At 61.9% G+C, this 25,764-nt stretch overlaps 1 protein-coding gene across 1 annotated transcript in view; it reads right to left on the reverse strand.

Moving 5' to 3' along the window:
* LOC126335631 (uncharacterized) overlaps positions 1-25,764 on the reverse strand; it is a 98,973-nt gene that overhangs the window by 46,970 nt on the left and 26,239 nt on the right. The window contains exon 3 of the mRNA XM_049999085.1: positions 10,199-25,701. Within this exon, the coding sequence (XP_049855042.1) occupies positions 10,199-25,701 (15,503 nt within the window). The remainder of the gene's footprint in view (positions 1-10,198; positions 25,702-25,764) is intronic.

Consider the following 25,764-nt stretch of genomic DNA (forward strand, 5'->3'; position numbering starts at 1 on the left):
ATCTAAGGAGGCCGTAAAGATTATTATAGTCACATGTCGGGACACTATAAAAATTTATAACACGGCTGGTGATAACTTTCGGGTCACACCTGGGCTCGTGATCCGACATATATAAATTTATTACTCTACATTTTGCTGCCATCCACGTTAAACAGTCGGTTCCAGCCGTCTAATCGCTGTCCACGCAAAATTACTGTTCCCCTGGTTCCCAGCGCTTTCATGTCGCTCTCATATTCCTCGTGATGTGACACATTCGTTTCCACGTACAATATTTTTCCTGCGCCAAGCAGACATGTGGGTACTCTCTTATTCTCCCTCAATTTTCCCGCATTTTGTCGTAGTTTTTCCTCAGTTTATATGTATTTTCCGTTAACTTTAGTAATTTCACCGATTTTACGTCACTTCTGCTCAAGTGATGACGAGGGGGACCACTATGGCACAGGGTAGGTTCGAGGTAGGACGAGGATACTCGTAAGTGGAATAGAGCTCGGAGGTGGATCCACAACTTGTTAAAACTGGGATGGGGTTTGAAGGATAATTCAGCCGCGATAAGTGTGGGCAGTCTCTGAAGGCGGACTGAGCAACAGCAGGCTCTGGGGCACTCGATGTGGCAGCCAGCGTCTGCCCAGCTGGCTGCAGCATGCGCCGGCGCGCGGCTCTGCTGGCGCCTGCCACAGCACCGAGGCACAGTCTTGCGGAGGCAGCCCCTCCCCGACGAACGACCGCATTAGGCACCAGCCACCGAGAGACGTGCCCACTATACTGGCGGTTGCTGTGGCCAGAGTGTGCCAGCGAGCCGGCAGGCCTACTGCACTGGGGCACAAAGTCCTGGGGGTGGAGGCATCTGTCCTAGCGCAGTCGCAGCTGGCGTTTCCGTGTTGTCTCTGTGTCCTGACAGTACTACCACATTCTGAATGACTGCTACACAATCCACCATTATTTATACTAGGTAGCAATGCACTTACGTCAGTGTGCCACTCCTGGACACATACTTGGCAAGAGCATCGGAAACCTTCAGACAGAGACACTGCCTCACCTGCGCCGTATCTTACCGCCAAAGCAACAAGTTATGCTGAGTGATGCTACTCTGTCTCACAACGATTTCTGCCTTAAACTGAATTCAATATGCCACACTCACTGGTCATCAGCAGCTAATGCAGTGTTCTACAACACCTTCTCGCATAATTTACCTTTAACCTGGTAGCGGCCCCACATTACCCCCTCCGAGGTAAATATCTAGCTCCTCGGGTCTTCCTTTCCCACTCTATGTTGTATATAAAAGTTCCCTTTACAAAACATCTGATGGTACAATTTTCAAAGTTCAGAGTTCGCATTGACTTTAACCTTCCTTATCCTATTCACTTGCTAACATCTACCCCACTTAACAGTCCATTAGTTTCTCTAGACTTTTCATCACACTGAAATTCTACACTTCTCACATTCAGAAAAAGCCCACACCCTTGCCGAATTGCAAATATTCACTGCTTATTATGTGGCTTTATACCCTCTTAAATTTTGTCGCACACAGATTTTCTTTACTATATCGTACTGATTTTAAAACTCTAGAAATATTTTCTACTGAGATCTGTGTTGTGTCACTGGGTGGTCAATTTTCTTCTTGACAATACTTTGTTGGTTGCCATTCATCCTCGTGGATGGATGCTAGTCACGTCAACATAGAAGGCTGAGCAGTGCTTTCTACTGGGCGGCCCTCTGCCTCAAATAGATGAAGGTTATGCAAATCACAGTTAGAGTGACTACAGTGCCAGATATCACGACATATGAGGTAACGATTACCCATGGCTGCCCTTCTCGAGATCGTTTAACATGCTGTAGTAACTGCCCCACAGAAATTCATCCCTCCTGTACCACTATTAATTGGTTCAGAGGATCGATCTGGTCTGGTTTTGAAGTATGGTTCAGAAAGGTTAGATTCTGCTCACAGAGTATTTCTAGTGGCTTGTCCAGCCAGTACAGCTGTGACTGCGTTATGTTAACGTAACTCCTTTCATCTTGGGTGGTAGATGGAAAGTTGGCCCTCTTATGTCTCGATCTCATGGGCCTTCCCTGCTCATATCAATACCGCTACTATTACTGTAATGTCATATTTATATCTGCACTACTATAAATGTTGTACGAAAGTTCTTGTAGAACGTAAATGCTTTAGGATTAAAGGATATCACTAACCAAAATAGCACCACTAAGTTGTCAAAAGACACACACGAAAGAAAGAAAATTTGCTAGCTTTCAGAGTAACCTATTCACGACCAAGAGTAAAATACACAAACAGACAGGCATACACATGTCCATGACCTTACATAGTGCTGCCTAGTCTAACAGCGCCAAAGCTATTTTGCAGCACGTGGACTGATTGTAGTGGGGTTGGGTGGGTAGAGGTGGAGGCAGACCTGAGGCAGTGAGAGAGACTGGCGACAGGTGGCTGGCAGGTTGGAAGGCTGGAGGAGGGGTGGCACGTATGTACCTGGTGGCACAATTATAGCGGCTGGTGGGAGAGGTAACATGCACAGAAGGTGATGTGAAGATGTGAATTGGGACAGGATAGAGGAAGGGAAAACTATTGGGTGGAGTTTGCAGGAACAGTGGGTTACCTGAAATTGAGGCTAGGGCGATTAGGGGAGCAGGGGATGTGTTGTAAGGATAGCTCCTATCTGCATATTTCACAGATTCTGGTGGTGATGGGGGAGATTCAGATGGCTTGGGTAGTGAAGCAGCCATTCAGACTGAGCATGTTGTACTCAGCTGAATGTTGTACCACTGGGTGGTCAATTTTCTTCTTGAGAATAGTTTGTTGATGGCCATTCATCCTTGTACATGGTTGCTAGCCATGTCAAAACAAAGGGATAAACTGTGTTTTCAGCAGAACTGGTAGATGACAAGGCTGCTTTCACAGGTGACACAGCCTCTGATGGCCTACAGTAAACCTGTGACATGACTGTATAAGGGGTGCTGGGTGTGAGGATTGGGAAGGTTTTGCACCTCGGTCTGCCACAAGGATATATGGTCCCTGTGACAAGGTGCTGTAAGTGAGAGTGGCGTAGGGATGTACTAGTGTGTTGTGTAGATTGGGTGGACGATGAAACATCCCTTTAGGATGGGGAGGGAAGAAATCTTGTTGGGGTGTCCTTCTTTTAGATCAGGATAAGAGATCATCAAAATCCCAACGAATTATACGATGCAGCTGTTCTAGTCCAGTGCAATAGTGGGTGACGAGGGGGTGCTCTTTTATAACTTATTCCTGGTGTTTATGGGAGGATTGGGGATGTGGAGGATACCACATGGGAAAGGGAGTTCTCTGTTGTGGGTGGCAGGAGAGCCAACCGTGTAGTAACGGAGGCCGAAATGCACGCGTCTCAGCTCACGCAGGCTGGTGTGAGGTCTGGAACATGACAAGGGAATTAGAATTGAGAGAAACGGACGTAGCTGGTGGAATACTTAACTTTAATCCATTAATGGAGAACGTCGCTCTTTATGGTACATGATTCACAATATCAATACTACGGATATTGGCGCCATGCTAATGCCGTAGCAATTAACTTAGCTGAAGGCTATGCTAACTATCGTCTCGGCAAATGAGAGCGTAGAAGTCAGTGAACCATCGCTAGCAAAGTCGGCTGTACGACTGAGGCGAGTGCTAGGAAGTCTCCCTAGAACTGCCGTATGGCGGCGCTCGGTCTGCAATCACTGATAGTGGCGACACGCGGGTCCGACGTATACTATCGGACCGCGGCCGATTTAAAGCCTACCACCTATCAAGTGTGGTGTCTGGCGGTGACACCACATTCCTCCCCCGCAAATCGGCGTACGGTTGTGGCATAAGGCTTCCGCCCGCCGTGGGGAGGACCCCATGTTGACGTATGCGACGAGGTGGGGAGCCTAACAACAGGCGAGGCTGTACCACCCGCACCCTGCCATTCGGACCGCTGGGTGCTAGGAAACGCCTGAAAACCTGCTCCAGGGTGCACGCCAACATGCAGTGTATGCGCCCGCAGAGAGACAGGAGGGGACGAAGGGTCGACCTCCATCGGGCCGGGGCGCCCGACGGGCGAAGACGACACATGGTCCGGAGCGGGCAAGAGTTCCATGTCGGAGGACAACTGGTCACGGGAAGCGATCGGCGGGGCGTGACCCAGGGAGGCGCCCGGCGGTTGCAGCGACGCGTCCACTGCGGGCGGCGGCGGCGGCGGCGCGGCGCCATGGGGCAAAATGGAAGGCAGCGTCGGTAGCACCTGGGACTGAGGTGAGCCAGTGGATGGGTCCCCAGAGCGCTGACCGGACGTCACCGTCGCTGACAGCAGATGGCGGGCGGCAGATCCCGTGCGACGACAGAGGCGCAGCTGATTGAGATGCCGACGCACCTCACCAGAGGCCCCCAAAACCAGATACATAGAGCTGCCGAGGCAGCGAAGAATGCGCTCTTCGAGCCAACGCCGTGAACCTCGTTAGTGGCGATAGTAGACAACGTTGCCTGGAGCAAAAGCAGGTGTCTGCCGCTGCACAGGAACCTGATGCGGCGGATGTAGCAAAGACATCAAGGTTCGATAAGGGCGACTGTGGAACAACTCAGCAGGCGAGCGACCATCTCGGGGCTGAGAGCGATACGAGGACAAAAAGATCAATAACGCGTCCTCACGAGAATGCGACTCTTTCAACTTCAACATCTGTGACTGGAAAGTCCTGACCAATCGTTCAGAGGCACCGTTTGACTGTGGCGAAAACGGCGCGGACGTCAGATGTTGAATGCCATTGGCCTTGCAGAATGACTGAAATTCTGCGGACATGAATTGTGGGCCATTGACGGAAACAATAGTCAGTGGAAGACCTTCAATGCAAAAGATAGCGGATAACGCTTGAATGGTGGTAGATGACGTCGTGGAAGACATCCGGACAACAAAAGGAAAATTACTGAATGAATCTACCACAACCAACCATCGAGCATTCTAGAATGGACCAGGAAAATCGATGTGTAAGCGTTGCCATGGGGATGTGGCTTTTGGCCAAGCAAAGAACTTTTGCGGTGGCGCTGATTGTTGTTCGGCACACACCATGCAAGAAGAGCACATGTTCGTAATCGCGGCATCGATTCCGAACCAAGTACAGTGCTGACGAGCAAGTTGTTTCGTTCTCACTATACCCCAATGTCCTTGGTGGAGGAGCTGTAAGACAGAGGACTGTAACGAACGTGGTACCACGACCCTGGACTGATCATTATCAGAACGCAACAGCAAAACTCCACCTAGTACAAAAAGTCTCTCCTTGTGAGCAAAAAATCGGCGAACCAACGGGTTCCCGATCCGTGACTTTGAAAAGGGCCATTGCGTAGCAACAAAACGCAGAACGGGAGCAAGGACAGGGTCGGCAGCTGTGGCTGTAGCTACGCGACGAAAATCAGTCGGAAACGATTCGACCACGTCATCGGTTTCCGCATCAATGAACATGCAAGCAAGTTCGGAGGAATCGAATGCCCTATCCTCAGCAACAGGTAAACCGGACAACGTATCGGCGTTTCCGTGCTTAGCAGTGGACTGATACAAGATATCGTAGCGGTACCGCGAGAGGAAAATAGACCAGCGCATGAATTTCTGCGCTGTACGTGGAGGTACAGGCTTGGTCGGATGAAAAAGCGATGACAATGGTTTGTGGTCTGTGATTATGGTAAAGTGACGACCATACAAGAAATCATGAAACTTTGGAACACCAAATACGAGCGCCAATGCTTCTTTCTCGATCTGTGAATAATTTCTTTGAGCAGACAAAAGCAATTTGGACGCAAAGGCAATAGGGCAATCGTGAGATCCATCTTTGTGCGCAAGCACAGCACCGATCCCGAAATCCGATGCATCCACCATCAACAAAAGGGGCTTCTGGGGATCGAATGGCGTAAGGCAAGCATTGCAAAGCAACGCTGATTTCAACTGGCGAAAGGCGCGTTCGCATTCCGTCCTCCAGACGAACGGAACACCTTACGGCGTAAGCGATGCAGCGGAGCTGAAATGGAAGAGGCGTGCGGCACATATTTACTATAATAGTTGATTTTTCCCAGCACACAATGTAGCTGCTTCAAATTCTGCGGCGAAGGCAAGTCTCGTATGGCATGGAGGTGCGTTGGACTGGGATGTATGCCTTGGGCATTGATTACATGTCCCAGGTATAGCAAGTCCCGAGCAAAAAACACACATTTGTCCATTCACAAGCGGAGACCATTTTGTCGCAAACTCTGAAATAATGTTCTGAGATTGGCCAAATGTTCTTCTTCCGTCTTTCCGGAGATCACAATATCGGCCAGATAATTTGCTGCAGTAGAGACCGACGCACAAACAGTTTGTAGATATTGCTGAAACAATGCAGGGGCGGATGCACACCCGAATGGCAGTCGTTTGAATCGATACAAACCAAGATGCGTGTTAACCACCAAAACGCGCTGGGATTCTTCGTCCACCGGTATTTACAAGTACGCATCTGCTAGCTCCAACTTTGAAAAATATATTTACCCGGGCACAGTTTGTCAAAAAGATCTTCCAGGTGGGGTAAAGGAAAAGTTGCAATCACTAGTTGTGGATTCACTGTTGCCTTGAAGTCCACACAAAGTCTCAATTTGCCGGAAGGTTTTGGCAAAATTACTAAGGGTGATGCCCAGAGAGAAGCCTGCACAATTTCAATTGCACCATGTGATTCCAAATCATGTAATGTTTTTGCGACCTAATCACGTAATGCTTGGGGAACATTGCGCGCTCGGAAAAATTTCGGTGGCGCGTTTACTTTCAGTTCCAAATGTGCTTTATAATTCGTAGCGCAACCGAGGCCCGGTGCAAAAATGTCTGAGACGAGAAACACTGTCTGACGGCACCGTCAGGTTCACTGATAAGACCTGATTTACTATAGACAAGTTAAAAAACTGAAATAAATCGAAGCCAAACAAGTTCACTGCAGAAGAAGAACGAAGGACGTAAAATGACAAAAGTTTTATTTGTCCTCTGTATGTTGCAAGAAGGCTGCACTGTCCTAACACAGGGATAGCTTGACCGGAATAACTACTTAAATTAACCTTTGCGGCACGCAACGGAGGTGTGCCCAGCAGTTTGTAAGTGTCTTGATTGATCAGTGAAACTGCAGCTCCGGTATCGAGCTGGAATGGTGCCACTTTGCCGTTAATGTCCAAGTCCACAAAAAGTTTATTGTCCTGCTGATGACAAGAGCGACTGTCTCGTGCAACGTGAACTGACACTGGTACATAATCACTTGCTACTCGACGGGAGTTCCGGTGATGTCGACGCACACTATTTCTGGTACGAACACAGTCACTGGTAGAGTGGCACTGGGTGGAGTGGAATGAACTACATGAATTTCCATGGGCGAAGTTTCGCGAGCCTGAGTACCCTTGGTTCGATTCCGATTCCGGAGCGAAGCAAAGGGCCTGGAACGGTTTTGAGCTCATTGTCGAATCTTATCAGATTGGTACTGCATCATATAATTTAGTAGTAATTACAGTGATAAATATGTTGCTGGTTTCCTAGGACAACATCGTTTTTCATGCAGGGTGTGTGGTGAAGGTAGCTCGTGGCTGGAAAGAATTGGAATTGACATTTCTGGCTTAAGGCTGTCACAAGTCGTTGGTACAAAGAAAAGTCCTGGCTGGCAGGCTAGTCCGTTCCTGCCTGCAGCTGTGGGGACATGTCCTCGTGGTGGTCTTATAAACGCTCTCTGGTCAGGTGAATAGCGATCTCATATGTGTTGGGTAACCTTTGTGATCACGTGTAATGCGGCTATTCTCCGGTTTTTATGTGGAAATTTGAGAAGATTCGATATTGCGCGTGTCGGCACTGGACGTCTCCATAACACCAGAATTCCAACCACTCCTGTCATCCTGGACACCCTCCAGTCAGTGGAGTCTAGCTGCAGATCACATGGCGGCATGACATCTGGCCTGGAGCACTGCGTGTGGACATCGGGCCACGAGGATGCGGAATGGGCGAGTGTTTCAGTGATCTCCGACATGTAGCCACAACTACGAGTACTACTCTCAACAGGATCTTGCTTTAAGTGAGTCTTGTTTAGTGCTTCTCAATACATTGCAGTGGACTCTGTCTTGCAGTTGTATTTGTTGTTTTCTGTATCATATCACGCAGTAGGCCCTTCCTCTTCCTTCTTAATGTAGTGGAGAGAACCTGCTTAGGAATTCTATAGTTCTTTGAAAATCCAGTCACAATATCTAGTTACTGATTGATGAATTCATTTTTTTTCGATACTGGCACGCATGTGTCCAGTCCCTCCCACAAACTGTTCAAGGACATAGCATGAAACTGAGTTGAAATTTGAAATTTTCAGCTACCTCCAACGTAATGGACTTCCTACCAGACAGCCTGACTTCACATTTTTACACAATACATTTAATAGAAATTTGGATGGACAAAGGCTATTTATTTTTTTTATATTTGAGGCATTTAAATATAAATGTAAAGTCTACATACTGTATGCACATTTATACAAATTCTCAGTCGCTACCCTCGTTCCCACTCTGTCTTCTATGGCCTCCTCCCTGCCTGCCTCCATTCCCCTCCCTCTGTCCACCTCCTCCACCCCCTGCTCTGTCCATCTCATCCTGCCCCATTCTCCATCCATCTGCTCTTCCCCATTCTCTCTCTCTCCACCTGCCCTTTCCACTTGCGTCCATCTGTTTCTTCTGCTCTATTGATTTTCATCTGTTCCCTCCACATCCATCTCTTTCTGTCTCTTTGCTAGGATGGATAGGATGTGAGCACGATGTGTGCAGACGCAGGAGGAGATGGCCACAGTTGGCGAACAGCTGAATGTGATGTCGAGTACGGACAGTGGAGTTCAGGTTGCGCTGCTCGAGGCGGAGGCGCAACGTGGAGACTGGCCACCAGGTCTCGTCCGTTCACCCTACGAGTGGACGGGTATCCGCTGCCATATGTGAATTTATAAAGCTGATATAGCTTTTAACGCGGCTAGTTGTGTGCACATGTAGAACCAAGACCGCTTGTGACACTAACATACAGTAGTTGTTGGGCTCGGGTTTATTAACATCTGGCAGTTTGTAAGACGATTAAACCTCTCTTTCTAAGACACAGTGATAGTACTCGCAAGAAAAACTTATGAGAGACGTCCACCCATCATTGATTTTCACTCAGTATTATTTCGTATCGCCAGTGTTCAGTTATTGATGAAGTATTATACTTAGTAGTAGGGGTGTGTGTTATAGGTTCGCCTTGAGCATCAGGCTTATAAAGTGTGTGTTTGTGTTCAGACACGTGCAAAATGGGACGACTATGTCCATTGGTAAGGGAGGTACGGGTTTGACGTGGAGTGCTGTGACAGCAAAGGGAAGGGTGTGTCAACTCAAAAGAATGGTACTGGTATTCCTATTTCCAGAGCCACGGTCTTCAACAGGGTGTATTTGAGATACATCGCCCGTTGTCGACTGTCTTTCAACTGAGAACACGATCGTAACATTTGCTTGTAAGTACGGGGATAAAATATATATGTGATGGATTTCTTAGGATGACGATTGTACCTGTTCGTGCTGGGCGTGCAGTGGCAGTGGCCCGTGTGGGGACGATTCACGGTTCCCGTTAACTGTAGGAGCTGTCCGAATGAAGAGGCCTGTTTGAGTGTAGGAATGTAGATCACTCAACCGCGTTGTCCTCCGAATAGCGAACTAATACTTAGTATGTGTCTGGTAGCTTTCGTGATAGCGAGGATTTTGAGAAGATTGAATACGGAAGTGTGTTTGCGCTGGACTGTCATTCCCTCCCATGCAAATTGTCCGTTTGACTGCTTCTGCACATTTCTCGCCTCTTTTTAGACGAGAGCAGATAGGTTGTGGCGTGTGCATTTTGCCTGTTTAAGGTACATTTGCCGGTTATCTAGACATGAGAAAACCCGTAGTTGACTTTGTAAATTACAGGAATGCTTTGGAATCAGCTACATCACTGACATCTGTATTCGTGAGTGGAAATATCAATTTCGTGTAATTGTTTGGAGTTCTCACGTAAAGGTCTTCTCAGATGAGATACGTTTCTGGGTACTCAGTCGTCTACAGCACACTCGACCTAGCTAAAATTTCAGGTATTTAGAGACATAATTTCCAGTCTATGTCTTCAGAATTGTGTTGCGCGAGCAGTGGGTAGGATACTGCTGTGTGCTCCATAGCGAGAAGTACTGCGAGGACGTGACAGTGGAGGAGGGGGCAGTGTGGAGTCGGGCTGGTGTGGGCAGGCTGGCTGCTGCAGCCCTGAGGCAGAGCGGCCCACCGACGCCAGGGCGATGCTGAGGCGGCGGCGGCCGATGCCGGGACGGTGGCGTGCTCGAGAAGTACTGCGAGGACGTGACAGTGGAGGAGGGGGCAGTGTGGAGTCGGGCTGGTGTGGCAGGGTGGCTGCTGCAGCCCTGAGGCAGAGCGGCCCACCGACGCCAGGGCGATGCTGAGGCGGCGGCGGTCGATGCCGGGACGGTGGCGTGCTCGAGAAGTACTGCGAGGACGTGACAGTGGAGGAGGGGGCAGTGTGGAGTCGGGCTGGTGTGGGCAGGCTGGCTGCTGCAGCCCTGAGGCAGAGCGGCCCACCGACGCCAGGGCGATGCTGAGGCGGCGGCGGTCGATGCCGGGACGGTGGGGTGCTCGAGAAGTACTGCGAGGACGTGACAGTGGAGGAGGGGGCAGTGTGGAGTCGGCCTGGTTTGGGCAGGCTGGCTGTTGCAGCCCTGAGGCAGAGCGGCCCACGGACGCCAGGGCGATGCTGAGGCGGCGGCGGCCGATGCCGGGACGGTGGCGTGCTCGAGAAGTACTGCGAGGACGTGACAGTGGAGGAGGGGGCAGTGTGGAGTCGGGCTGGTGTGGGCAGGCTGGCTGCTGCAGCCCTGAGGCAGAGCGGCCCACCGACGCCAGGGCGATGCTGAGGCGGCGGCGGCGCTTGCCGGGACGGTGGGGTGCTCGAGAAGTACTGCGAGGACGTGACAGTGGAGGAGGGGGCAGTGTGGAGTCGGGCTGGTGTGGGCAGGCCGGCTGCTGCAGCCCTGAGGCACAGCGGCCCACGGACGCCAGGGCGATGCTGAGGCGGCGGCGGCCGATGCCGGGACGGTGGCGTGCTCGAGAAGTACTGCGAGGACGTGACAGTGGAGGAGGGGGCAGTGTGGAGTCGGGCTGGTGTGGGCAGGCTGGCTGCTGCAGCCCTGAGGCAGAGCGGCCCACCGACGCCAGGGCGATGCTGAGACGGCGGCGGCGCTTGCCGGGACGGTGGGGTGCTCGAGAAGTACTGCGAGGACGTGACAGTGGAGGAGGGGGCAGTGTGGAGTCGGGCTGGTGTGGGCAGGCTGGCTGCTGCAGCCCTGAGGCAGAGCGGCCCACGGACGCCAGGGCGATGCTGAGCGGGGGCGGCCGATGTCGGGACGGTGGCGTGCTCGAGAAGTACTGCGAGGACGTGACAGTGGAGGAGGGGGCAGTGTGGAGTCGGGCTGGTGTGGGCAGGCTGGCTGCTGCAGCCCTGAGGCAGAGCAGCCCACCGACGCCAGGGCGATGCTGAGGCGGCGGCGGCCGATGCCGGGACGGTGGGGTACTCGAGAAGTACTGCGAGGACGTGACAGTGGAGGAGGGGGCAGTGTGGAGTCGGGCTGGTGTGGGCAGGCTGGCTGCTGCAGCCCTGAGGCAGAGCGGCCCACCGACGCCAGGGCGATGCTGAGGCGGCGGCGGTCGATGCCGGGACGGTGGGGTGCTCGAGAAGTACTGCGAGGACGTGACAGTGGAGGAGGGGGCAGTGTGGAGTCGGCCTGGTTTGGGCAGGCTGGCTGTTGCAGCCCTGAGGCAGAGCGGCCCACGGACGCCAGGGCGATGCTGAGGCGGCGGCGGCCGATGCCGGGACGGTGGCGTGCTCGAGAAGTACTGCGAGGACGTGACAGTGGAGGAGGGGGCAGTGTGGAGTCGGGCTGGTGTGGGCAGGCTGGCTGCTGCAGCCCTGAGGCAGAGCGGCCCACCGACGCCAGGGCGATGCTGAGGCGGCGGCGGCGCTTGCCGGGACGGTGGGGTGCTCGAGAAGTACTGCGAGGACGTGACAGTGGAGGAGGGGGCAGTGTGGAGTCGGGCTGGTGTGGGCAGGCCGGCTGCTGCAGCCCTGAGGCACAGCGGCCCACGGACGCCAGGGCGATGCTGAGGCGGCGGCGGCCGATGCCGGGACGGTGGCGTGCTCGAGAAGTACTGCGAGGACGTGACAGTGGAGGAGGGGGCAGTGTGGAGTCGGGCTGGTGTGGGCAGGCTGGCTGCTGCAGCCCTGAGGCAGAGCGGCCCACCGACGCCAGGGCGATGCTGAGGCGGCGGCGGCGCTTGCCGGGACGGTGGGGTGCTCGAGAAGTACTGCGAGGACGTGACAGTGGAGGAGGGGGCAGTGTGGAGTCGGGCTGGTGTGGGCAGGCTGGCTGCTGCAGCCCTGAGGCAGAGCGGCCCACCGACGCCAGGGCGATGCTGAGGCGGCGGCGGCGCTTGCCGGGACGGTGGGGTGCTCGAGAAGTACTGCGAGGACGTGACAGTGGAGGAGGGGGCAGTGTGGAGTCGGGCTGGTGTGGGCAGGCTGGCTGCTGCAGCCCTGAGGCAGAGCGGCCCACCGACGCCAGGGCGATGCTGAGGCGGCGGCGGCCGATGCCGGGACGGTGGGGTGCTCGAGAAGTACTGCGAGGACGTGACAGTGGAGGAGGGGGCAGTGTGGAGTCGGGCTGGTGTGGGCAGGCTGGCTGTTGCAGCCCTGAGGCAGAGCGGCCCACGGACGCCAGGGCGATGCTGAGGCGGCGGCGGCCGATGCCGGGACGGTGGCGTGCTCGAGAAGTACTGCGAGGACGTGACAGTGGAGGAGGGGGAAGTGTGGAGTCGGGCTGGTGTGGGCAGGATGGCTGCTGCAGCCCTGAGGCAGAGCGGCCCACCGACGCCAGGGCGATGTTGAGAAGGCGGCGGCCGTTGCCGGGACGGTGGGGTGCTCGAGAAGTACTGCGAGGACGTGACAGTGGAGGAGGGGGCAGTGTGGAGTCGGGCTGGTGTGGGCAGGCTGGCTGCTGCAGCCCTGAGGCAGAAGCGGCCCACCGACGCCAGGGCGATGCTGAGGCGGCGGCGGCCGATGCCGGGACGGTGGGGTGCTCGAGAAGTACTGCGAGGACGTGACAGTGGAGGAGGGGGCAGTGTGGAGTCGGGCTGGTGTGGGCAGGCTGGCTGCTGCAGCCCTGAGGCAGAGCGGCCCACCGACGCCAGGGCGATGCTGAGGCGGCGGCGGCCGATGCCGGGACGGTGGCGTGCTCGAGAAGTACTGCGAGGACGTGACAGTGGAGGAGGGGGCAGTGTGGAGTCGGGCTGGTGTGGGCAGGCTGGCTGCTGCAGCCCTGAGGCAGAGCGGCCCACCGACGCCAGGGCGATGCTGAGGCGGCGGCGGCCGATGCCGGGACGGTGGCGTGCTCGAGAAGTACTGCGAGGACGTGACAGTGGAGGAGGGGGCAGTGTGGAGTCGGGCTGGTGTGGGCAGGCTGGCTGCTGCAGCCCTGAGGCAGAGCGGCCCACAGACGCCAGGGTGATGCTGAGGCGGCGGCGGCCGATGCTGGGACGCTGGCGTGCTCGAGAAGTACTGCGAGGCCGTGACAGTGGAGGAGGGGGCAGTGTGGAGTCGGGCTGGTGTGGGCAGGCTGGCTGCTGCAGCCCTGAGGCAGAGCGGCCCACGGACGCCAGGGCGATGCTGAGGCGGCGGCGGCCGATGCCGGGACGGTGGCGTGCTCGAGAAGTACTGCGAGGACGTGACAGTGGAGGAGGGGGCAGTGTGGAGTCGGGCTGGTGTGGGCAGGATGGCTGCTGCAGCCCTGAGGCAGAGCGGCCCACCGACGCCAGGGCGATGCTGAGGCGGCGGCGGCCGATGCCGGGACGGTGGGGTGCTCGAGAAGTACTGCGAGGACGTGACAGTGGAGGAGGGGGCAGTGTGGAGTCGGGCTGGTGTGGGCAGGCTGGCTGCTGCAGCCCTGAGGCAGAGCGGCCCACCGACGCCAGGGCGATGCTGTGGCGGCGGCGGCCGATGCCGGGACGGTGGGGTGCTCGAGAAGTACTGCGAGGACGTGACAGTGGAGGAGGGGGCAGTGTGGAGTCGGGCTGGTGTGGGCAGGCTGGCTGCTGCAGCCCTGAGGCAGAGCGGCCCACGGACGCCACGGCGATGCTGAGGCGGCGGCGGCCGATGCCGGGACGGTGGCGCGCTCGAGAAGTACTGCAAAGACGTGACAGTGGAGGAGGGAGCAGTGTGGAGTCGGGCTGGTGTGGGCAGGCTGGCTGTTGCAGCCCTGAGGCAGAGCGGCCCACGGACGCCAGGGCGATGCTGAGGCGGCGGCGGCCGTTGCCGGGACGGTGGCGTGCTCGAGAAGTACTGCGAGGACGTGACAGTGGAGGAGGGGGCAGTGTGGAGTCGGGCTGGTGTGGGCAGGCTGGCTGCTGCAGCCCTGAGGCAGAGCGGCCCACGGACGCCAGGGCGATGCTGAGGCGGCGGCGGCCGATGCCGGGACGGTGGCCTGCTCGAGAAGTACTGCGAGGACGTGACAGTGGAGGAGGGGGCAGTGTGGAGTCGGGCTGGTGTGGGCAGGCTGGCTGCTGCAGCCCTGAGGCAGAGCGGCCCACGGACGCCAGGGCGATGCTGAGGTGGCGGCGGCCGATGCCGGGACGGTGGGGTGCTCGAGAAGTACTGCGAGGACGTGACAGTGGAGGAGGGGGCAGTGTGGAGTCGGGCTGGTGTGGGCAGGCTGGCTGCTGCAGCCCTGAGGCAGAGCGGCCCACGGACGCCAGGGCGATGCTGAGGCGGCGGCGGCCGATGCCGGGATGGTGGCGTGCTCGAGAAGTACTGCGAGGACGTGACAGTGGAGGAGGGGGCAGTGTGGAGTCGGGCTGGTGTGGCAGGGTGGCTGCTGCAGCCCTGAGGCAGAGCGGCCCACAGACGCCAGGGCGATGCTGAGGCGGCGGCGGCCGATGCCGGGACGATGGCGTGCTTGAGAAGTACTGCGAGGACGTGACAGTGGAGGAGGGGGCAGTGTGGAGTCGGGCTGGTGTGGGCAGGCTGGCTGCTGCAGCCCTGAGGCAGAGCGGCCCACCGACGCCAGGGCGATGCTGAGGCGGCGGCGGCCGATGCCGGGACGGTGGCGTGCTCGAGAAGTACTGCGAGGACGTGACAGTGGAGGAGGGGGCAGTGTGGAGTCGGGCTGGTGTGGGCAGGCTGGCTGCTGCAGCCCTGAGGCAGAGCGGCCCACGGACGCCAGGGCGATGCTGAGGCGGCGGCGGCCGATGCCGGGACGGTGGCGTGCTCGAGAAGTACTGCGAGGACGTGACACTGGAGGAGAGCAGTGTGGAGTCGGGCTGGTGTGGGCAGGCTGGCTGCTGCAGCCCTGAGGCAGAGCGGCCCACGCACGCCAGGGCGATGCTGAGGCGGCGGCGGCCGATGCCGGGACGGTGGCGTGCTCGAGAAGTACTGCGAGGACGTGACAGTGGAGGAGGGGGCAGTGTGGAGTCGGGCTGGTGTGGGCAGGCTGGCTGCTGTAACCCTGAGGCAGAGCGGCCCACGGACGCCAGGGCGATGCTGAGGCGGCGGCGGCCGATGCCGGGACGGTGGGGTGCTCGAGAAGTACTGCAAGGACGTGACAGTGGAGGAGGGGGCAGTGTGGAGTCGGGCTGGTGTGGGCAGGCTGGCTGCTGCAGCCATGAGGCACAGCGGCCCACGGACGCCAGGGCGATGCTGAGGCGGCGGCGGCCGATGCCGGGACGGTGGCATGCTCGAGAAGTACTGCGAGGACGTGACAGTGGAGGAGGGGGCAGTGTGGAGTCGGGGTGGTGTGGGCAGGCTGGCTGCTGCAGCCCTGAGGCAGAGCGGCCCACGGACGCCAGGGCGATGCTGAGGCGGCGGCGGCCGATGCCGGGACGGTGGCGTGCTCGAGAAGTACTGCGAGGACGTGACAGTGGAGGAGGGAGCAGTGTGGAGTCAGGCTGGTGTGGGCAGGCTGGCTGTTGCAGCCCTGAGGCAGAGCGGCCCACGGACGCCATGGCGATGCTGAGGCGGCGGCGGCCGTTGCCGGGACAGTGGCATGCTCGAGAAGTACTGCGAGGACGTGACAGTGGAGGAGGGGGCAGTGTGGAGTCGGGCTGGTGTGGGCAGGCTGGCTGCTGCAGCCCTGAGGCAGAGCGGACCACGAACACCAGGGCGATGCTGAGGCGGCGGCGGCCGATGCCGGGACTGTGGCGTGCTCGAGAAGTACTGCGAGGACGTGACAGTGGAGGAGGGGGCAGTGTGAAGTCGGGCTGGTGTGGGCAGGCTGGCTGCTGCAGCCCTGAGGCAGAGCGGCCCACGGACGCCAGGGCGATGCTGAGGCGGCGGCGGCCGATGCCGGGACGGTGGGGTGCTCGAGAAGTACTGCGAGGACGTGACAGTGGAGGAGGGGGCAGTGAGGAGTCGGGCTGGTGTGGGCAGGCTGGCTGCTGCAGCCCTGAGGCAGAGCAGCCCACGGACGCCAGGGCGATGCTGAGGCGGCGGCGGCCGATGCCGGGATGGTGGCGTGCTCGAGAAGTACTGCGAGGACGTGACAGTGGAGGAGGGGGCAGTGTGGAGTCGGGCTGGTGTGGCAGGGTGGCTGCTGCAGCCCTGAGGCAGAGCGGCCCACAGACGCCAGGGCGATGCTGAGGCGGCGGCGGCCGATGCCGGGACGATGGCGTGCTCGAGAAGTACTGCGAGGACGTGACAGTGGAGGAGGAGGCAGTGTGGAGTCGGGCTGGTGTGGGCAGGCTGGCTGCTGCAGCCCTGAGGCAGAGCGGCCCACCGACGCCAGGGCGATGCTGAGGCGGCGGCGGCCGATGCCGGGACGGTGGGGTGCTCGAGAAGTACTGCGAGGACGTGACAGTGGAGGAGGGGGCAGTGTGGAGTCGGGCTGGTGTGGGCAGGCTGGCTGCTGCAGCCCTGAGGCAGAGCGGCCCACGGACGCCAGGGCGATGCTGAGGCGGCGGCGGCCGATGCCGGGACGGTGGCGTGCTCGAGAAGTACTGCGAGGACGTGACACTGGAGGAGAGCAGTGTGGAGTCGGGCTGGTGTGGGCAGGCTGGCTGCTGCAGCCCTGAGGCAGAGCGGCCCACGCACGCCAGGGCGATGCTGAGGCGGCGGCGGCCGATGCCGGGACGGTGGCGTGCTCGAGAAGTACTGCGAGGACGTGACAGTGGAGGAGGGGGCAGTGTGGAGTCGGGCTGGTGTGGGCAGGCTGGCTGCTGTAACCCTGAGGCAGAGCGGCCCACGGACGCCAGGGCGATGCTGAGGCGGCGGCGGCCGATGCCGGGACGGTGAGGTGCTCGAGAAGTACTGCAAGGACGTGACAGTGGAGGAGGGGGCAGTGTGGAGTCGGGCTGGTGTGGGCAGGCTGGCTGCTGCAGCCATGAGGCACAGCGGCCCACGGACGCCAGGGCGATGCTGAGGCGGCGGCGGCCGATGCCGGGACGGTGGCATGCTCGAGAAGTACTGCGAGGACGTGACAGTGGAGGAGGGGGCAGTGTGGAGTCGGGCTGGTGTGGGCAGGCTGGCTGCTGCAGCCCTGAGGCAGAGCGGCCCACGGACGCCAGGGCGATGCTGAGGCGGCGGCGGCCGATGCCGGGACGGTGGCGTGCTCGAGAAGTACTGCGAGGACGTGACAGTGGAGGAGGGAGCAGTGTGGAGTCAGGCTGGTGTGGGCAGGCTGGCTGTTGCAGCCCTGAGGCAGAGCGGCCCACGGACGCCATGGCGATGCTGAGGCGGCGGCGGCCGTTGCCGGGACAGTGGCGTGCTCGAGAAGTACTGCGAGGACGTGACAGTGGAGGAGGGGGCAGTGTGGAGTCGGGCTGGTGTGGGCAGGCTGGCTGCTGCAGCCCTGAGGCAGAGCGGACCACGAACACCAGGGCGATGCTGAGGCGGCGGCGGCCGATGCCGGGACTGTGGCGTGCTCGAGAAGTACTGCGAGGACGTGACAGTGGAGGAGGGGGCAGTGTGAAGTCGGGCTGGTGTGGGCAGGCTGGCTGCTGCAGCCCTGAGGCAGAGCGGCCCACGGACGCCAGGGCGATGCTGAGGCGGCGGCGGCCGATGCCGGGACGGTGGCGTGCTCGAGACGTACTGCGAGAACGTGACAGTGGAGGAGGGGTCAGTGTGGAGTCAGGCTGGTGTGGGCAGGCTGGCTGCTGCAGCCCTGAGGCAGAGCGGCCCACGGACGCCAGGGCGATGCTGAGGCGGCGGCGGCCGATGTCGGGACGGTGGCGTGCTCGAGAAGTACTGCGAGGACGTGACAGTGGAGGAGGGGGCAGTGTGGAGTCGGGCTGGTGTGGGCAGGCCGGCTGCTGCAGCCCTGAGGCAGAGCGGCCCACGGACGCCAGGGCGATGCTGAGGCGGCGGCGGCCGATGCCGGGATGGTGGCGTGCTCGAGAAGTACTGCGAGGACGTGACAGTGGAGGAGGGGGCAGTGTGGAGTCGGGCTGGTGTGGGCAGGCCGGCTGCTGCAGCCCTGAGGCACAGCGGCCCACGGACGCCAGGGCGATGCTGAGGCGGCGGCGGCCGATGCCGGGACGGTGGCGTGCTCGAGAAGTACTGCGAGGACGTGACAGTGGAGGAGGGGGCAGTGTGGAGTCGGGCTGGTGTGGGCAGGCTGGCTGCTGCAGCCCTGAGGCAGAGCGGCCCACCGACGCCAGGGCGATGCTGAGGCGGCGGCGGCGCTTGCCGGGACGGTGGGGTGCTCGAGAAGTACTGCGAGGACGTGACAGTGGAGGAGGGGGCAGTGTGGAGTCGGGCTGGTGTGGGCAGGCTGGCTGCTGCAGCCCTGAGGCAGAGCGGCCCACCGACGCCAGGGCGATGCTGAGGCGGCGGCGGCGCTTGCCGGGACGGTGGGGTGCTCGAGAAGTACTGCGAGGACGTGACAGTGGAGGAGGGGGCAGTGTGGAGTCGGGCTGGTGTGGGCAGGCTGGCTGCTGCAGCCCTGAGGCAGAGCGGCCCACCGACGCCAGGGCGATGCTGAGGCGGCGGCGGCCGATGCCGGGACGGTGGGGTGCTCGAGAAGTACTGCGAGGACGTGACAGTGGAGGAGGGGGCAGTGTGGAGTCGGGCTGGTGTGGGCAGGCTGGCTGTTGCAGCCCTGAGGCAGAGCGGCCCACGGACGCCAGGGCGATGCTGAGGCGGCGGCGGCCGATGCCGGGACGGTGGCGTGCTCGAGAAGTACTGCGAGGACGTGACAGTGGAGGAGGGGGAAGTGTGGAGTCGGGCTGGTGTGGGCAGGATGGCTGCTGCAGCCCTGAGGCAGAGCGGCCCACCGACGCCAGGGCGATGTTGAGAAGGCGGCGGCCGTTGCCGGGACGGTGGGGTGCTCGAGAAGTACTGCGAGGACGTGACAGTGGAGGAGGGGGCAGTGTGGAGTCGGGCTGGTGTGGGCAGGCTGGCTGCTGCAGCCCTGAGGCAGAGCGGCCCACCGACGCCAGGGCGATGCTGAGGCGGCGGCGGCCGATGCCGGGACGGTGGGGTGCTCGAGAAGTACTGCGAGGACGTGACAGTGGAGGAGGGGGCAGTGTGGAGTCGGGCTGGTGTGGGCAGGCTGGCTGCTGCAGCCCTGAGGCAGAGCGGCCCACCGACGCCAGGGCGATGCTGAGGCGGCGGCGGCCGATGCCGGGACGGTGGCGTGCTCGAGAAGTACTGCGAGGACGTGACAGTGGAGGAGGGGGCAGTGTGGAGTCGGGCTGGTGTGGGCAGGCTGGCTGCTGCAGCCCTGAGGCAGAGCGGCCCACCGACGCCAGGGCGATGCTGAGGCGGCGGCGGCCGATGCCGGGACGGTGGCGTGCTCGAGAAGTACTGCGAGGACGTGACAGTGGAGGAGGGGGCAGTGTGGAGTCGGGCTGGTGTGGGCAGGCTGGCTGCTGCAGCCCTGAGGCAGAGCGGCCCACAGACGCCAGGGTGATGCTGAGGCGGCGGCGGCCGATGCTGGGACGCTGGCGTGCTCGAGAAGTACTGCGAGGCCGTGACAGTGGAGGAGGGGGCAGTGTGGAGTCGGGCTGGTGTGGGCAGGCTGGCTGCTGCAGCCCTGAGGCAGAGCGGCCCACGGACGCCAGGGCGATGCTGAGGCGGCGGCGGCCGATGCCGGGACGGTGGCGTGCTCGAGAAGTACTGCGAGGACGTGACAGTGGAGGAGGGGGCAGTGTGGAGTCGGGCTGGTGTGGGCAGGATGGCTGCTGCAGCCCTGAGGCAGAGCGGCCCACCGACGCCAGGGCGATGCTGAGGCGGCGGCGGCCGATGCCGGGACGGTGGGGTGCTCGAGAAGAACTGCGAGGACGTGACAGTGGAGGAGGGGGCAGTGTGGAGTCGGGCTGGTGTGGGCAGGCTGGCTGCTGCAGCCCTGAGGCAGAGCGGCCCACCGACGCCAGGGCGATGCTGTGGCGGCGGCGGCCGATGCCGGGACGGTGGGGTGCTCGAGAAGTACTGCGAGGACGTGACAGTGGAGGAGGGGGCAGTGTGGAGTCGGGCTGGTGTGGGCAGGCTGGCTGCTGCAGCCCTGAGGCAGAGCGGCCCACGGACGCCACGGCGATGCTGAGGCGGCGGCGGCCGATGCCGGGACGGTGGCGCGCTCGAGAAGTACTGCAAAGACGTGACAGTGGAGGAGGGAGCAGTGTGGAGTCGGGCTGGTGTGGGCAGGCTGGCTGTTGCAGCCCTGAGGCAGAGCGGCCCACGGACGCCAGGGCGATGCTGAGGCGGCGGCGGCCGTTGCCGGGACGGTGGCGTGCTCGAGAAGTACTGCGAGGACGTGACAGTGGAGGAGGGGGCAGTGTGGAGTCGGGCTGGTGTGGGCAGGCTGGCTGCTGCAGCCCTGAGGCAGAGCGGCCCACGGACGCCAGGGCGATGCTGAGGCGGCGGCGGCCGATGCCGGGACGGTGGCCTGCTCGAGAAGTACTGCGAGGACGTGACAGTGGAGGAGGGGGCAGTGTGGAGTCGGGCTGGTGTGGGCAGGCTGGCTGCTGCAGCCCTGAGGCAGAGCGGCCCACGGACGCCAGGGCGATGCTGAGGTGGCGGCGGCCGATGCCGGGACGGTGGGGTGCTCGAGAAGTACTGCGAGGACGTGACAGTGGAGGAGGGGGCAGTGTGGAGTCGGGCTGGTGTGGGCAGGCTGGCTGCTGCAGCCCTGAGGCAGAGCGGCCCACGGACGCCAGGGCGATGCTGAGGCGGCGGCGGCCGATGCCGGGATGGTGGCGTGCTCGAGAAGTACTGCGAGGACGTGACAGTGGAGGAGGGGGCAGTGTGGAGTCGGGCTGGTGTGGCAGGGTGGCTGCTGCAGCCCTGAGGCAGAGCGGCCCACAGACGCCAGGGCGATGCTGAGGCGGCGGCGGCCGATGCCGGGACGATGGCGTGCTTGAGAAGTACTGCGAGGACGTGACAGTGGAGGAGGGGGCAGTGTGGAGTCGGGCTGGTGTGGGCAGGCTGGCTGCTGCAGCCCTGAGGCAGAGCGGCCCACCGACGCCAGGGCGATGCTGAGGCGGCGGCGGCCGAAGCCGAGACGGTGGCGTGCTCGAGAAGTACTGCGAGGACGTGACAGTGGAGGAGGGGGCAGTGTGGAGTCGGGCTGGTGTGGGCAGGCTGGCTGCTGCAGCCCTGAGGCAGAGCGGCCCACGGACGCCAGGGCGATGCTGAGGCGGCGGCGGCCGATGCCGGGACGGTGGCGTGCTCGAGAAGTACTGCGAGGACGTGACACTGGAGGAGAGCAGTGTGGAGTCGGGCTGGTGTGGGCAGGCTGGCTGCTGCAGCCCTGAGGCAGAGCGGCCCACGCACGCCAGGGCGATGCTGAGGCGGCGGCGGCCGATGCCGGGACGGTGGCGTGCTCGAGAAGTACTGCGAGGACGTGACAGTGGAGGAGGGGGCAGTGTGGAGTCGGGCTGGTGTGGGCAGGCTGGCTGCTGTAACCCTGAGGCAGAGCGGCCCACGGACGCCAGGGCGATGCTGAGGCGGCGGCGGCCGATGCCGGGACGGTGGGGTGCTCGAGAAGTACTGCAAGGACGTGACAGTGGAGGAGGGGGCAGTGTGGAGTCGGGCTGGTGTGGGCAGGCTGGCTGCTGCAGCCATGAGGCACAGCGGCCCACGGACGCCAGGGCGATGCTGAGGCGGCGGCGGCCGATGCCGGGACAGTGGCATGCTCGAGAAGTACTGCGAGGACGTGACAGTGGAGGAGGGGGCAGTGTGGAGTCGGGCTGGTGTGGGCAGGCTGGCTGCTGCAGCCCTGAGGCAGAGCGGCCCACGGACGCCAGGGCGATGCTGAGGCGGCGGCGGCCGATGCCGGGACGGTGGCGTGCTCGAGAAGTACTGCGAGGACGTGACAGTGGAGGAGGGAGCAGTGTGGAGTCAGGCTGGTGTGGGCAGGCTGGCTGTTGCAGCCCTGAGGCAGAGCGGCCCACGGACGCCATGGCGATGCTGAGGCGGCGGCGGCCGTTGCCGGGACAGTGGCATGCTCGAGAAGTACTGCGAGGACGTGACAGTGGAGGAGGGGGCAGTGTGGAGTCGGGCTGGTGTGGGCAGGCTGGCTGCTGCAGCCCTGAGGCAGAGCGGACCACGAACACCAGGGCGATGCTGAGGCGGCGGCGGCCGATGCCGGGACTGTGGCGTGCTCGAGAAGTACTGCGAGGACGTGACAGTGGAGGAGGGGGCAGTGTGAAGTCGGGCTGGTGTGGGCAGGCTGGCTGCTGCAGCCCTGAGGCAGAGCGGCCCACGGACGCCAGGGCGATGCTGAGGCGGCGGCGGCCGATGCCGGGACGGTGGGGTGCTCGAGAAGTACTGCGAGGACGTGACAGTGGAGGAGGGGGCAGTGAGGAGTCGGGCTGGTGTGGGCAGGCTGGCTGCTGCAGCCCTGAGGCAGAGCAGCCCACGGACGCCAGGGCGATGCTGAGGCGGCGGCGGCCGATGCCGGGATGGTGGCGTGCTCGAGAAGTACTGCGAGGACGTGACAGTGGAGGAGGGGGCAGTGTGGAGTCGGGCTGGTGTGGCAGGGTGGCTGCTGCAGCCCTGAGGCAGAGCGGCCCACAGACGCCAGGGCGATGCTGAGGCGGCGGCGGCCGATGCCGGGACGATGGCGTGCTCGAGAAGTACTGCGAGGACGTGACAGTGGAGGAGGAGGCAGTGTGGAGTCGGGCTGGTGTGGGCAGGCTGGCTGCTGCAGCCCTGAGGCAGAGCGGCCCACCGACGCCAGGGCGATGCTGAGGCGGCGGCGGCCGATGCCGGGACGGTGGGGTGCTCGAGAAGTACTGCGAGGACGTGACAGTGGAGGAGGGGGCAGTGTGGAGTCGGGCTGGTGTGGGCAGGCTGGCTGCTGCAGCCCTGAGGCAGAGCGGCCCACGGACGCCAGGGCGATGCTGAGGCGGCGGCGGCCGATGCCGGGACGGTGGCGTGCTCGAGAAGTACTGCGAGGACGTGACACTGGAGGAGAGCAGTGTGGAGTCGGGCTGGTGTGGGCAGGCTGGCTGCTGCAGCCCTGAGGCAGAGCGGCCCACGCACGCCAGGGCGATGCTGAGGCGGCGGCGGCCGATGCCGGGACGGTGGCGTGCTCGAGAAGTACTGCGAGGACGTGACAGTGGAGGAGGGGGCAGTGTGGAGTCGGGCTGGTGTGGGCAGGCTGGCTGCTGTAACCCTGAGGCAGAGCGGCCCACGGACGCCAGGGCGATGCTGAGGCGGCGGCGGCCGATGCCGGGACGGTGAGGTGCTCGAGAAGTACTGCAAGGACGTGACAGTGGAGGAGGGGGCAGTGTGGAGTCGGGCTGGTGTGGGCAGGCTGGCTGCTGCAGCCATGAGGCACAGCGGCCCACGGACGCCAGGGCGATGCTGAGGCGGCGGCGGCCAATGCCGTGACGGTGGCATGCTCGAGAAGTACTGCGAGGACGTGACAGTGGAGGAGGGGGCAGTGTGGAGTCGGGCTGGTGTGGGCAGGCTGGCTGCTGCAGCCCTGAGGCAGAGCGGCCCACGGACGCCAGGGCGATGCTGAGGCGGCGGCGGCCGATGCCGGGACGGTGGCGTGCTCGAGAAGTACTGCGAGGACGTGACAGTGGAGGAGGGAGCAGTGTGGAGTCAGGCTGGTGTGGGCAGGCTGGCTGTTGCAGCCCTGAGGCAGAGCGGCCCACGGACGCCATGGCGATGCTGAGGCGGCGGCGGCCGTTGCCGGGACAGTGGCGTGCTCGAGAAGTACTGCGAGGACGTGACAGTGGAGGAGGGGGCAGTGTGGAGTCGGGCTGGTGTGGGCAGGCTGGCTGCTGCAGCCCTGAGGCAGAGCGGACCACGAACACCAGGGCGATGCTGAGGCGGCGGCGGCCGATGCCGGGACTGTGGCGTGCTCGAGAAGTACTGCGAGGACGTGACAGTGGAGGAGGGGGCAGTGTGAAGTCGGGCTGGTGTGGGCAGGCTGGCTGCTGCAGCCCTGAGGCAGAGCGGCCCACGGACGCCAGGGCGATGCTGAGGCGGCGGCGGCCGATGCCGGGACGGTGGCGTGCTCGAGACGTACTGCGAGAACGTGACAGTGGAGGAGGGGTCAGTGTGGAGTCAGGCTGGTGTGGGCAGGCTGGCTGCTGCAGCCCTGAGGCAGAGCGGCCCACGGACGCCAGGGCGATGCTGAGGCGGCGGCGGCCGATGTCGGGACGGTGGCGTGCTCGAGAAGTACTGCGAGGACGTGACAGTGGAGGAGGGGGCAGTGTGGAGTCGGGCTGGTGTGGGCAGGCCGGCTGCTGCAGCCCTGAGGCAGAGCGGCCCACGGACGCCAGGGCGATGCTGAGGCGGCGGCGGCCGATGCCGGGATGGTGGCGTGCTCGAGAAGTACTGCGAGGACGTGACAGTGGAGGAGGGGGCAGTGTGGAGTCGGGCTGGTGTGGGCAGGCTGGCTGCTGCAGCCCTGAGGCAGAGCGGCCCACAGACGCCAGGGCGATGCTGAGGCGGCGGCGGCCGATGCCGGGACGGTGGCGTGCTCGAGAAGTACTGCGAGGACGTGACAGTGGAGGAGGGGGCAGTGTGGAGTCGGGCTGGTGTGGGCAGGCCGGCTGCTGCAGCCCTGAGGCACAGCGGCCCACGGACGCCAGGGCGATGCTGAGGCGGCGGCGGCCGATGCCGGGACGGTGGCGTGCTCGAGAAGTACTGCGAGGACGTGACAGTGGAGGAGGGGGCAGTGTGGAGTCGGGCTGGTGTGGGCAGGCTGGCTGCTGCAGCCCTGAGGCAGAGCGGCCCACGGACGCCGGTGCGATGCTGAGGCGGCGGCGGCCGATGCCGGGACGGTGGCGTGCTCGAGAAGTACTGCGAGGACGTGACAGTGGAGGAGGGGGCAGTGTGGAGTCGGGCTGGTGTGGGCAGGCTGGCTGCTGCAGCCCTGAGGCAGAGCGGCCCACGGACGCCAGGGCGATGCTGAGGCGGCGGCGGCCGATGCCGGGATGGTGGTGTGCTCGAGAAGTACTGCGAGGACGTGACAGTGGAGGAGGGGGCAGTGCGGAGTCGGGCTGGTGTGGGCAGGCTGGCTGCTGCAGCCCTGAGGCAGAGCGGCCCACGGACGCCAGGGCGATGCTGAGGCGGCGGCGGCCGATGCCGCGACGGTGGCGTGCTCGAGAAGTACTGCGAGGACGTGACAGTGGAGGAGGGGGCAGTGTGGAGTCGGGCTGGTGTGGGCAGGCTGGCTGCTGCAGCCCTCAGGCAGAGCGGCCCACGGACGCTGAGGCGGCGGCGGCCGATGCCGGGACGGTGGCGTGCT

This window comes from Schistocerca gregaria, chromosome 2 (assembly GCF_023897955.1).
Source record: "Schistocerca gregaria isolate iqSchGreg1 chromosome 2, iqSchGreg1.2, whole genome shotgun sequence".
NCBI classification, from domain to species: Eukaryota; Metazoa; Arthropoda; class Insecta; order Orthoptera; family Acrididae; genus Schistocerca; species Schistocerca gregaria.